This window comes from Rhinopithecus roxellana, chromosome 15 (genome assembly GCF_007565055.1).
Source record: "Rhinopithecus roxellana isolate Shanxi Qingling chromosome 15, ASM756505v1, whole genome shotgun sequence".
In the NCBI taxonomy this organism is placed as follows: Eukaryota; Metazoa; Chordata; class Mammalia; order Primates; family Cercopithecidae; genus Rhinopithecus; species Rhinopithecus roxellana.
The window spans coordinates 31,498,895-31,512,937 of NC_044563.1; the positions used below are offsets into that span (position 1 = coordinate 31,498,895).

The window sequence follows — 14,043 nt, forward strand, 5'->3', positions numbered from 1 at the left end:
AAAGAAAGAAAGAAAGAAGAAAAGAAAGAAAGAAAGAGAAAGAAAAGAAAAGAAAAGAAATGCAGTTTTATTCTACTCAGGTATTTCTCCTCATTTACTCAACAAATTGCAGAGTATGTACTCTAGGGCCAGGGACTGTGTTTGACCCTGTGATCATTACTATCTTCCTGCAGCTGCTTACAGAAGAGAGGCAAGGTCGAGCCTGTCTGCAGGCATTCATTTCCAAGGGCAGGAGGTATGTGCAATGACTGCAGCAAGCATAAGCTCCAAAAGACATCTCACCAGCCCATGACGGCCATGCAAGTTTCCCTGACAGGAAACCTTCGGTTCTGAAAGCTGAAGGGTACGTATCCCTAGACACAGAGGCTGGGCTATGACAGAAAAGCCCTGGAAGAGGGGCCCCTGCAAGGGGCAGGACAATGACAGGCCATCAGGCCTCAGGAGTGCCCAGAGCATCCATGAGAGCAAGGACAACAGATTAAGATGGAAAAGTAAATAAAAACCACATTTAAAAGGGCTGTGTGCCATGTTAAGGATCTGGGACTTACCTTAAGGTCTAGAAAGGTTTTAAACATGGGAGTATCATAACTGTCTTTACATTTTAAAAGATCATTCTGAAAAACAAAGACTGCAAACAAATGTTGAACCCTGGTTAATGATATGCAGGTTTGAATTACTTAGGAAGACATCAGTTTACTGATATCCGCAATTTACTTTGAAATGCATAAAAAGTAATAAGACTGATACCTGAATAGAGAGAAGGATGATTGGCTAAATATATAATAAAGAAAATATAATAAAATGGTAATGGTGAAATCTAAGTGGTGGGCATAAAGTTATCTCAACTTTATGTTTGAAAACTTTCATAATTAAAATACTGATAAAAGAAACGAAATAATTATATGAAAAATATACCTGCATTCTTATGTTTATTACAGCACTATTCACAATAGCAAAGATTTGGAATCAACCTAAGTGTCCATTAACAGATGAATGGATAAAGTAAATGTGGTAAACTATATACAATGAAACACTATTCATCCATAAAAATGAATGAAATCATATATGTTGCAGTAACATGGATGGAACTGAAGCCACTATCTTAAGTAAAACAACTCAAACAAAAAGTCAAATACTGCATTTTCTCACTTAAAAGTGGAAGCTAAATAATGTGTACACATGGACATAGAACATGGAATAATAGACGTTGGAGGCTCAGAAGGGCAGGAGGGGGTGAGGTATAAGAAATCACATAATGAGTACAATGTGCAAAGCACAGACTTCACCACTGTGCAATATATCCATGTAACCGAACTGCACTTATACCCTTAAATTTATACAAATTAAAAAAAATTCTGAGACATTACATCATTATGGCTGCTACATGATTAAAGCTCCAGAAAAGGGTGGGAGAGCTAATTAGGGGGTTGTTGCAGTAACTGAGGCAAGAGCTGATCATGGTCCAGACAGTAAGTAAGGGATGTGAATTCAAGAGATATTTAGAAAGTGAAATCAACAGCTTCGGCAATTAGATAGACATAGAGGGAAGAATAAATTAATATCCCTGTTTACCCGCCCTAGACAGAAACCAATTAAGAGTTTAGATGAGGATGGTCAATCGGGTTTAGGGTGAGAAGAATTCATGAGAGACCCACTAAGAACCTGGAATCACTGAAGTCCCCTTCGGCTGGCCTCTGACAGCAGATTCTCACAGGAGACTCCAAGCTCCAGCTCTTCACTTTCCTAGTCTATTCTCAAAGTCAGTGGGCTTCAGCCCCTTGGGTGACCTGAGGATGGGAGAGGGGAGGGAAGTCATCACTGCCCAGCATCTCCAGTGGCCCCAAACCAGAGCCAAGGCTGGGTTGCTTCACCCACTGCCCTGCCCTCCTTGTCCTCCCTCAGAGCCCTCTGAAGGCAGCTGTACCTCTTCTTTTGGAAATGGAAGTGTTCTGTTTTGTTGCGTGTGTGTGCGTGCGTGTGTGTGTGTGTATGTTTAGAATAAAATTGTTTTGAATCAGCCACTTCAAATTGCTTCATCTACAGTCAGCTTTGTTTTATCTGCTTTCAGTCAGAAAACAGATTGCTCTGGAAGACTCAGTCACAATAAGGCAAAAATAAGCTTTGCTCAAGGGTCTCAAGCTGCCTCTCCCGAGAGCAGATGCTGGCCGGCCTGATGGTTCTCTGAAAGGCAGCCTCACTCACTGGGTAATTCCTTCCTCCCTCTCTCCCTCCCTCCCTCCCTCCCTCCACCTGCATATGCGCTGGCTGCAATTTTAGCTCATTTCCTACAGCTTTGTCCTGGAGACCATTAGCAAGCCGCCCTTAGTCCTTCTTCCCACCCTATGAAGGACGGTTGTCAGAGGACCTATTTCTATTTCAATAATTACTGTTGTGATTCATGTCTGGATTCTTGGCTCTGGCACCTCCACAGCCATTTTAAATTGAACCTTAAACCCTAAATCTCTTACTTTGTCAAGGCTTGGAGCTTCCTGAATATTCGTGAGGAACTGAACAGAATATGAGAGCCTGCTTCTCCCCCTGTCAGGCTATGGAGATGCTATTGCCATTTGGTATCTGAACCTAAGGAGGAGACTCCATGCTCTGCTTCAGGTGGGGACATGGGAGAATGGGTTGATAAGTGTCACTTTTCTAGAATAAAGCCAACACACATCTCCCAATGCATGTACAACCTCATTATGGCATTTAACCTTTTTTAAAAAGGAGACCTCACTTGAGAACCAGACAGTATCTACTCTTTTAGTCCTGGAGGGTTCTCCCTCACCTGGTCCTTAAGCATTAGATAGGGAGTCGAGTATACCTGAATTTATAACCCAGCTCCACTACTCACCTCTGAGCCTCAATTTCCCCACAGCTAAAACAAGGAGGGTGTTCACATTGGAAGTCTTTTTGAGACATCAGATCCTGTAGATGGCACCAGGCCAGTGCCTGCCTCCTTGTTTGTGCTCTGCATTCAGTGGCTGTGATTACCCAGGTGTGGAGAATATCATTTTCCAACATGAGTACACGTTTTACACATCAATTGTGTAGCTGAACACCACAGAATGTATTTTATTTTATTCCATTAAAAAATGCTTTTAGTGTTTTTTTTCATTTCCTTTGTATCAACAAAACTTCACTGATTTCAGCTACTTCTCTTTCAGAGAGACAGAGAGAACATATTATAAAAACAAAGAAATATGCTCCTTTTCCAGCATTTTTATCATCTTTAGGACTCTCCCAAGAATCCTATCCAAGTTTCCAGTCTCTCCTTAGCTGAAAAGGATAGTCTTGCAAATATGATCACTGCTGAGGACCCTTGTAGAATATTTCACAGGACAACGATTCCTGTGTGCTAAGGGGGGCTGTTTGGTGGGTTATGGAGGGACTTTCTTTGTTCGTTTGCTTTGGCTTTGTTCGTATATTTAAATTCTTGGGTCCCCAAGGCCACACTTCATCTCTGCATCCTGTGTCCTGGGTCTGCTCTCTAGCAGGGACTGTAGCTCCTGTGGGCTGTGCGAGGACACTGTCAGAAAAGCCACCAGGTGACTGAGCTGATGCCTGGCTAACAGTGAAGGGCGGGTAGAGCTACGGAACTGAACATAGGAGGGGCGTGTGGAGAGAGGATAAAAGAATACAATTTAAAATCATGAAGACTTCCTCTATCCCAGGCACAATGCCAAGGTTTTTGTTCATGAACTTTCTCTTTATTTTTCCCAATCTCATAATAAAAACTTCCTTTACAGAGAGGGAAAGCGACAGAGTTTGAGTCATTTTCTCCAGGGCAGCCAGCTAGTGAGTAGCAGAGCTGAGAGCTGAACCCAATAGCTTATTGAAGAGCCCCAGATCTTGCCTATGATGGGGTCTGTTTCTCTGAGGAAGCAAACTTCTTACAACCCATAGGCCTGCAGAGCTGAGTAAGACAGATGCTGTTTAATGGGAGCCACGTGGAGTTCTCCTCCTGCACCTGGACCTAGTAGAAATCAGACTGGGTAATAAATGGGTGGGACGTGGAACTCTCCTCAGCCTCACAGTTTCAGGGGGAGGAGGGAGCAGGAGCACCTGGAGGCCCCTGCCTTGAAAGTGAGTATGAAGAGAGTGCTGGAAGGGGCAGCATCTTTCCTCCTTTTACCTAACAGACCTGATTCTTTAAAAACATTCGAGGTCGTGGCTGAACTTGAAAATGGTCATCTGGAGAGAGAACAGCCTTAGATTTGGACTTGAGGTTGGACTCTGAAGAGGGGACTGGGCTCTTCTTCCCCAGGATGTTTGAGGCTCTTAGCTCAGGGTAGGCTAGAAGTTCCCAGTTTCACCATGATGGGTCCAGGTCAGGCTCCTGCCAGACCTGGGGGGCTGGGGGAAGCCATGGGCTCCTGGGTTATGAAGCTGAGGGGCCCTGTGTCCTAAGAGGTTGGGTGCTTGAGGCCCGGGGCCCCTCTGCCTTTTGCTTTGTTTTGTCTCTCTCTCTACTACCTCTCATTACCACTACTACCCAGAACAGAGTTGGATATAGGAAGGGCCCTCCTCCTCATTCCTGTGATGGGGATCAGGCTTTGGATGTAGAAGGCTCCTCCCATCTGACTCGTGCCTCAGCATTTCCCTGGCTCTGCAGGGTCAGCAAGGCCTCCAGCACTGTGTCAGGCCTCCGAGGATTATTCTACCTGCCCTGACATCCCATGATGCTGCCTCCAACAGAAGGTCCTAGGAGCAGCCAAAGTGTTGCAGTCACTTGAGGGAGATTGAAGCCCATCCTCCTTTTTCAGTGCCTGCTATGATGAAGTGGGTGGAGTGGGGTATCCTTTCCAACGAGTGTACAGCATCGGTCTCTCTGCAGCAGGCCATGGCATGGTGGTGGCCACTCCTGCTAGAGCTGTTGAGAGTCTTGCCCACCTGGGCTGGGGACGAGCTACTCAACATCTGCATGAATGCCAAACACCACAAGAGAGTGCCTGGCCCAGAAGACAAGCTCTATGAGGAGGTACAGTGGCCAGACCTGGGGATGGGATGGGGAAGATCAGGGAAGGGACACAAATGCCAAGATGGTCTCCAAACCTTGAGACCATAAGAGCCAAGTGATTCAAAGTTCCCATTTCTGAGCTGCTCCAGCCACTGGGAAAGCTGGGGCAGATGGTAATCCCAGAGGTCCATTGTTGACTCGGCATAGATGAAAACAAGCCTTCCTGCCAACAGGTCCTGGGGAAACATACAACTTATGTAGCCCCTCCCCAAGCTCCTAAAGGCAATTGCCAGGGATGTGGGAGGAAGAACACAGCTGGCATTTTGCCTATGAGACCCTCCCACTCAATGCAACCCCAGATTCCCCTAGGTCTCGCTGGGGCTCTTCTACCTGCTTTGCCCTAAGAGGCTTCTGCTGCCTCTCAGGAGCTGAGAGCCCAGAAGTTGTGTTCCTAGAGGACTGTAGCAGCCTGTGGCAGGGGGTCAGTGTGCAGGTGCCTCTGCCCTTTGGGTAAATATTGAGATTATCAGGGTTCCTCTTATGTAGGGGCTTACCAGCTAAAGGCATCCCACTTGCTCAGGCCTTCTCCTAAGGGACATTTTCATGTCAGCGCCCTTCTTCCCTAGACACTTGGCAATCCTTGCCCCTTATGCCTGGGCCTTTTGTTTCCTTGTCTGCCTTCAGTGCATCCCCTGGAAGGACAATGCCTGCTGCACCCTCACGACAAGCTGGGAAGCCCATCTGGATGTGTCCCCACTCTACAACTTCAGCCTGTTTCACTGTGGACTGCTGATGCCTGGCTGTCGGAAGCACTTCATCCAGGCCATCTGCTTCTATGAGTGCTCCCCAAACCTGGGGCCCTGGATCCGGCCAGTGGGAAGCCTGGGGTGGGAGGTAGGAGGCAGATCTGTGCAATGCCCTGTTATTATATTAACAGTCAGAGCTTTCATCCTATCATATGCTGATGCCTCCAGGATGCTAGCAGGAACAGGAGGTGTTATCTCCCTATGGACAAGAGCAGACCCAGAGGCCCCTGCTGGGGAACCACATGGGGGAGACTGTTTTGACAACAGTGGGATACAGGGCTATCACCACAGGAGGCTTGGTGGGGTTAGACAGACCTGAGCTTCAGTCTCATGTTCTGTCCCTACCAGCTGTATAGCCCTGGACAAACTATTAAATCTCTTAGCCTTATTGGTGTTATTTGTAAAATAATACTTAGAGACTTTATAGAAGATGATGTACATATGGTAGCTGGCACAAATACCACTGTAGCTATTAGTAGTCTTCACATCTCTGCTATTAATGTTCTTATCTCTGGCTATGACTGCACCCAGGAGGCCCCAAGTGGGCAGGGAGAGCGAGTCGTGAATGCACCGCTGTGCCAGGAGGACTGTGAGGAGTGGTGGGAAGACTGTCGCATGTCTTACACATGCAAATCCAACTGGCGTGGTGGCTGGGACTGGAGTCAGGGTGAGTGGTGCTGACAACGCCTTGGTGGGGAAGCAGGACCCTTGGTGGTCCCCACAAGGGTGCAGGTGCAAAGGCTAGGGATGAGGGAGTAGGAGGTAAGCTGTCCCTCCTCCATCCCCTGCAGGGAAGAACCGCTGCCCCAAAGGGGCCCAGTGCCTCCCTTTCTCCCATTACTTCCCCACCCCAGCTGACCTGTGTGAGAAGACTTGGAGCAATTCCTTCAAGGCAAGCCCTGAGCGACGGAACAGTGGGCGGTGTCTCCAGAAGTGGTTTGAGCCTGCTCAGGGCAACCCCAATGTGGCCGTGGCCCGCCTCTTCGCCAGCTCTGCCACATCCTGGGAACTGTCCTACACCCTCATGGTCTGCTCCGTGTTCCTGCCGTTCCTTCCCTGAGAGCCCTTCTTCTCCAACCCACATTCCTGCACATCCACCAACTGTGGGTCGGGCCAGGCCACAGCCTACCTCCTTCCTCAGGCCCTCCCCTAAAAGCAGTGGCATGGGCTAGGGACTGGGTGGGACTGGGCAGTCCCTAGCCCATGCCACTGCTTTTAGGGGAGGGCCTGAGGAAGGAAGTGGCCACTGAGGCTTCAGTGGCTGGTGCCTGAGCCCTGCACATTTGGCCCGAGGCCCCCTCCACTGCTCTGCTCTGCCTTAGCTGGCCTGGGAGGCAGCTGGGGGCTGGGAGTGCCAAGGTGACTGGCCCCCTCCTGCCTTGAGGGATGGGCGATTTCAAGGGGCTCAAGGACTTTTCCCATCCAGTGCACGCCTACCCCTTTCTATGACAGAGCTCATGGTGGCAGACCTGGCCTCCCATCCTCCGATGGTGTCTCCAATAAATCAGCACTCAACCTCTCCTCTGCTTGACTTCCTCTGTCTGAGCTTTATGAGCAGGGACCCAACATGCACACAGCGGGAAGCAGTTTGCCCACTGCACTGAAACTTCAAAGTTAGGTTGTTACTTGCCTAACAATTATTACCCTCTTAATATCTGCCACATATCCTCACAACACCTCTCTAATGGGAGTACTTTCTTTTTTTTTTTTTTTTTTTTTTTTTTTTTTTGAGACGGAGTCTCGCTCTGCCCCCCAGGCTGGAGTGCAGTGGCCGGATCTCAGCTCACTGCAAGCTCCGCCTCCCGGGTTCACGCCATTCTCCTGCCTCAGCCTCCCAAGTAGCTGGGACTACAGGCGCCCGCCACGTCGCCCAGCTAGTTTTTCGTATTTTTAGTAGAGACGGGGTTTCACCATGTTAGCCAGGATGGTCTCAATCTCCTGACCTCGTGATCCGCCCGTCTCGGCCTCCCAAAGTGCTGGGATTACAGGCTTGAGCCACCGCGCCCGGCCCGGGAGTACTTTCAATGCCTCTTTTTTTTCAACAAGTGACACCCCATACAAAGGACACAAAGCCAGGGCAATAGGGATGGGACCACCCAGAGCATCAGCTCTATTTTGGCTGCCAAAATTAAAGCAGCTATCTCGACTGCCCTCAGGGTTCCCTCTTCCTTTTAACCCATTCATTTTACCCCAGAATCACAGCACACAGGTCTAAAATTTTGGAAACCCAAGTTCTAATCTGGCCTCTTTGCTTTCTATATGACTTTTGGCAAATCCTGTGATCTTCATTAAGACTGCCTTGGTTTCTCTCTCTGCTGAAAGGAATGAGTTAGTTGGATTTAACTAATGAAAAAGAAGTAAGTTTGCCAGGAGATAGTGTGTGCTCCTCAAATGGTACGCCACGACCTCGAGAATGAAGTGTTAGAACTGCACCGGGCATGGGGCCCTGACCTCGCACCCCAGCTGTAAGTGGACAAGCAGCTGACCTGCCCATCCAGCACCTTCTGGAGCCTGGAGCTGGGCGGCTTCCCAGCAGTAGATGATGTTTTCCTCACAACCTTTTCTTTGACAAACAGAAGGTTCTAGCATGGCTGCACTTGATTTGACTGGCTTTTCTAACAACTGTTCATTCTTGTCAGACACCAGCCAGCCCCACTCATTGCTTAAACTCGGCCTCCATTCCTTCTGCACTGGCCTCACAGGCTCATCCACTGAGCAGACCTTGTCTCAGGGGAGGCACTGGAGTCACAAAACCAACAAAGAGCATCCTTCCAAGTGTGGCCCTCAGTGTCTAGAGTAGTAGATGACAGCTGCAGTGAGGACAAAGCTGGTCATAGGAATTCTAAAAGAAAGGGGCTGGGTGGGGGTCTCTGAGAAGGCCTCACAAAGGGGTGAGGCTGGAGCCCCAAAGAAAGAGGGCAGCTCACTGAGAACAGAAGGGAAGTGCTAGTCAAAACCCAGTGGAGGCCCCAAGGTATGAGCCAGATGAAGCAGGACCTTCAATTGCTCTTAAATTAATAGATTGTGGCTTCAAAATTACATATGAATGTATCAAAAATCTCTTAAAGAGCTTAAAAAATTGAAAATCTCTTGAAAACTGAGGTGTCTGTGGGTGTGTGGTTGATAATAAAGCTGAGAGGTTAATGCCCTTTTTAAAGTATTTTTAAATATAAAGAATTGCCAAAGGAAGGTTAAAATTGGAGTGGACAAAACAAGAGTAGTCTGGAAGCCCTAATAACTTGATACTTATTGATCATTTACCATGCACCCAGGATCTCTGGGAAGTACATAATACATGTTAGCTCATTTGATCCTCACAAAAGCCTTATTTATCCTTGTATTATAATATTATCCTCATTTTTTACTATTCTCATTTTTCAGATTGGGACATAAATATAAGTAGTTTGAAACCAGCTAAGTCTGAGCCCACAGTTCCAGCTCACAGGCTTACACTGAACAGCCTGGTCTGTAGTTGAGTGGAACTGACGTGGATTTGGGAGTGGTGGGAGAGAGGGAGGGATGGCTGGTGGCAAGTCACAGTCAGGAAAGAGACTGAGTTCTCCCCCCTCATGGGATTAGGAGTCATAACCCACAGGTCACATTTGACAGTTTAAAAGTAAAAAGCCTTCCAAGTTAACCCACCTGGGGTAGGCCTTGTGATTCATGGTGACATCCTTTCCCTGGAAAAGAATCTTATTATGAGTTCCCAAATTGTTGGCATACTGCTTAATGTGTAGCCTACCGACATTGAAAAGGGTGCTGATTTTCTTTCTTTCTTTCTTTCTTTCTTTCTTTCTTTCTTTCTTTCTTTCTTTCTTTCTTTCTTTCTTTCTTTCTTTCTTCTTTCCTTTCTTTCTTTCTTTCTTTCTTTCTTTCTTTCTTTCTTTCTTTCTTTCCTTTCTTTCTTTCTTTCTTTCTTTCTTTCTTTCTTTCTTTCTTTCTTTCTTTCTTCTTTCTTTCTTTCTTTCTTTCTTTCTTTTTTTCTTTCTTTCTTTCAGACAGAGTCTTGCTCTGTCGCCCAGGCTGGAGTGCAATGGCACAATCTCAGCTCACTGCAACCTCCGCCTCCCGGGTTCTAGCGATTTTCCTGCCTCAACCTCCTTAGTAGCTGGGACTACAGGGACCCGCCACCATACCCAGCTAATTTTTGTATTTTTAGTAGAGATGGGGTTTCACCATATTGGCCAGGCTGGTCTCCATCTCCTGACCTCGTGATCTACCTGCCTTGGCCTCCCAAAGTGCAGGGATTACAGGTGTGAGCCACCGTGCCCGGCCAAGAGTGCCGATTTAAATTTACATATTAAAGTTTTATTGATTGTCTTCCACATAGACATTTTAGCCTGTATGTTGCGATCTGTATCCAATAGTTGTAACCTCTATATTGTACCCTCCAATGAAAAAGGACAACTTCAGTATGAGAAATCCCCTCCCTTCTCCTAAGCTTTCCTATAAAAAGCCTTCCAACATGTAACACTCCAGAAGACTCCCAACTTTGTTAGTGTGTCTTCCTGGGTCAATATTCACATTTGGCTTCCAATAAACCTTTATGAATTATTTCTGCTTCCAACAAACCTTTGCAAATTGTTACAAATAGCCTTAATTTTGGTCAACAGGAGGAGTGATGGGTTGTAAGCAATGGAGTAGAACTGTCAGATTTGCAGTTAGATTGTGTGTTTTAATCAGAGTGATCCATGCACATGGCTCACACACATCGGCCAAAGGATTTCTAATGCAAAGCGAGAGAGCAGCTGTCAGTTCACCCATCCACCAGGTTCCTACCCTGGGAGAGCACCCCTTCTAACCATTTCTAGGTTTAGCTATGAAAAAGTTACAAAATGTGACTTACCTTTTCTGCCAGACGTTCAGACTATGTTTTTGCTCTCTGTTCTGTTTGAGTTTCTCAACTTAATCCTCCAATCTTTTTAATTCTGGCAATCCACTTTTAATTTCCAGGAGACTTTTTTATTTCATTTTTTTTTTCACAGCCTGCTGTTTTTTGTTTCGTGGATGTAATATCTTCTCAAATGTCACTGAAGATCTAATTAGAATGTTTTTAAGCTTTTTTTGAGTCTCTGAATGACCTGTTTCCTCCAAGGTCAGTCTGTTCTGTTTCCTTGATTTTCTCCTGCATACTGCTGGTTCTCTCTGAGTCTGGTGGCTTTGATTGTCTATCTTTGGCTGTCATATTTAAGAATGAGGAGCTGAGTTGATTTTATAGTGAGCTATTTTAGGTTTCCTCCATGGTTTTATATAAGGATCTTCATTTCCCCTAAATAGCAGCACTGCTGCTATTTGTAACAATTTGTAAAGGTTTATTGGTATGTGGGAAGAGCTTGTTGAGAGAAAGACCTTGCTTCAGAGTGTGAAAATTAATGAAGACACCCAAATAAGAACAAGCAAAGGCTATTCATTCAGGGCTTGCAAGGAAGTCAGCTACTATCACTTGCATTTTGCCAGAGACTAAAGGCAAGGAGGGGAGTGGGAAAGTTTTAGAGTGGATAAAAGGGAAGGCTTCGGATGGGCATGGTGGCTCACACCTGTAATCCCAGCACTTTGAGAGGCTGAGGTGAGCAGATCACAAGGTCAGGAGATCAAGACCATCCTGGCCAACATGGTGAAACCCTGTCTCTACTAAAAATACAAAAAATTAGCTTGGCGTTGTGGCGGGCGCCTGTTATCCCAGCTACTTGGGAGGCTGAGGCAGGAGAATCACTTGAACGCGGGAGGCAGAGGTTGCCGTGAGCTGAGATTGCACCATTGCACTCCAGCTTGGGTGACAGTGCGAGCCTTCATCTCAAAAAAAAAAAAAAAAAGGAAGGCTTTAAGTCTGCTAGGCTCAGAGGCTGTGGGCAGGGGCAGCTGTAGGCAGGCTAAGTGGAAATGGGCATCCTATGTGTTTGGTTCAGGGAACATACTTAGCTTTTTCTGATTGGTCCTAAGTTGTAAATGGAGCCAAAAATAAGAAAGCTGGCTATTAATAAAAAATTCTTGACCATGTTGGGTCAATTGTGACAGAGATTATTCTTTGGCTCCCTGCACTGCATCTTCCTGAAGGTAAGATCCCTTACCAAGTACAGTTAGTAGGTTGGCTTCTTGGGCTACTTGTGGATCAGAATCCTGTTTTATATACAGCTAGCCATTGTTCATTTGTAGCTTCAGTCTTTCAATCCCAGGGACAAGAATTAGGGAACAGTTATTCATCAACTCCTGGCTGTTTGGGGCTACTGCAGGGCTGATTGTTTGACTTTCTGGGCTAATTGCTAGAGAGAGAGTTCTGATGTCCTACAAGTCTGACTTGCAAGATAGTAGGATGGCTTCTGGGCTGGTTACTATAGATAATGGGGTTAGAGTTCTATTGTTATATGTGGTCTGGTCATTGTCCATCTGTATAGTTAGTCTCTCGAGATCAAGTTAGCAGGAGATATAATGGGGTATGGAGCCTTTGCATGGCAGAATAGGGATGGTTCTCTCTGGGATGCTAACAACCATATGTCAAATTTCAGCACTATCCAATTAGCTGGGCGTGGTGGTGCCATGCACCTGTAGTCCCAGCTGCTTGAGGGGCTGAGGCAGGAGGACTTCTTGAATCTGGGAGGCTGGGGTTGCAATGAGCCAAGATTGCACCACTGCACTCCAGCCTGGGTGACAGAGTGAGACTCTATCTTAAAATAAAACAAAAATATAAACAAAACCCAACTTCAGCACTATCCAGAATTTCATTTAATTTTTTAGAGAAGGTTATTCTACCCCAGGGGCTAAAGCTGGGTTGCCTGAGCACTAGATTTGGGCAGAGGACATGTGGGCCAGGGGTGTGTAAAGACTTTCTTGCTCTGCCCCCAATGCCTGCCAACTCTGAGCCTAGAGCCTCTCAGAGTTTCTGCCTGATGAATCAGCTCCTTCGTCCACTACAGCTGCCGCCTCCAATTTCTCTGGCCTTCTTGTTTCCTTTGATGTGCTCTCGTGTGCTTCCTGTCTTCTAAATATTTGTTGAAATCTCTTGTTCGCTGATGGTTTCCTTCACATGCTCTTGATAAAGGACCATGGAAATAATCATTTTAGTGGAATAGCAGGTATTCATTCAACCCTGTAACCAGCAGCTGTGGATTTATTAATGACTCAACAGTTGTTTAAACAGTAGATTGAAAGAAAGCCAAATGGAAGACAAGGAGGATGAGGACAACATGTAGAATGAACTTGCAGGAAAGAAAGAAAATCAGAAGGCAGGTGCTAGAAACCTAACTGTGAGCAGCTCTCTAGAAGGCATGAAGCCAGGCTACAGGAGAGGCAGTGGACACAAGAGGGGCAGATTCGGGAAATATTAGAAGATAGAACCAGTAGAAGCTTAGAGCGTAATTTTGCATAAAGTACCACAAAATAGGTAAAAGATGTTAGGGACGGAGAAGTATCCCAAAGAAACCAGCAGCCTTGGATAACTGTACTCTGATGCTTCCATTTATAAGAGGAACTTTCCTCACTTTGGATTGTACTAGCTCTTGGTAGCAGGGAGCTACTGGAGGGTGTTCCTTCTCCTGGAGGCAACCCAGTCACTTTTCATGATGTGGGAACATCAAACCCTATTCAAGTCCTTCCTCAGGGACAATGGGAAGTCCTGGGTGGCAAATAAAAAAACAAAGCAAAGTGGCCCTCTTGTATGCTGCCTTTGCTTTAAGATTCTTTCTGAGTAACTTTCCTCAGTAAGATCCCTTACCAAGCACAGGAGTTGCTGCAGCCTGACAGTCATGCACAGAGATCTTGTTCCTAGATCGCCTCTGCTGCCTGACAGAGGAGCGCTGAGCACCCCTGCCATTCCTCTCCCACCCCACCCCCACTGACCTCCTCCACAAAAACGACTGCTTCCTTAGTTGCTTCCCAATGTCCTGTTGCTTTTGCTGTTGGAAGACCCAGAAATGAAGATTATTTTGGTGTTCCAAGCTGGTGTTGGAAGCTAAGCTACAAGTGGGAGCTAAGCTACAAGGATGCAAAGGCATATGAATGATACAATGGACTTTGGAGACTAGGGGGTAAGGAGGAAAGGTCAGATCACTTTCCCCAGCTCCAGCCCTTGAGATAGCTCAAGCCCTTGAGTGTCCACTCCCTTCTTGCATCCACAGGGGACACTTTTCCTGCCAACAACACCAGTCTCCCATTTTTTGTTTTCCCTCCTACTCTGTTTTCCTTACATCCATCCTCAGATTTACTCTCCCACAGAATCAGAAACCACTTTCAATAGTGCTTTTGCCACAAACGAACCAAATAGAAACATCTGGAGGGCCAGGCGCGGTG

At 46.5% G+C, this 14,043-nt stretch overlaps 1 protein-coding gene across 1 annotated transcript; it reads left to right on the forward strand.

Moving 5' to 3' along the window:
* Positions 1–4,837: 4,837 nt before the first annotated feature.
* IZUMO1R (IZUMO1 receptor, JUNO) lies at positions 4,838–6,820 on the forward strand. Its single transcript, XM_010360559.1, has 4 exons — positions 4,838–4,975; positions 5,639–5,848; positions 6,292–6,427; positions 6,552–6,820. The coding sequence occupies exons 1-4, from the start codon at positions 4,838–4,840 to the stop codon at positions 6,818–6,820; spliced, it is 753 nt and encodes a 250-aa protein (XP_010358861.1).
* The last annotated feature ends 7,223 nt before the right edge of the window (positions 6,821–14,043 follow it).

Coding starts and splice junctions, on each gene's coding strand:
- IZUMO1R (XM_010360559.1), top strand. CDS start 4,838: ATGGCATGGTGGTGGCCACTCCTGCTAGAGCTGTTGAGAGTCTTGCCC. Junction 5,849..6,291: donor TGGGAAGCCTGGGGTGGGAG/GTAGGAGGCAGA, acceptor GACTGCACCCAG/GAGGCCCCAAGTGGGCAGGG. Junction 6,428..6,551: donor TGGCTGGGACTGGAGTCAGG/GTGAGTGGTGCT, acceptor CATCCCCTGCAG/GGAAGAACCGCTGCCCCAAA.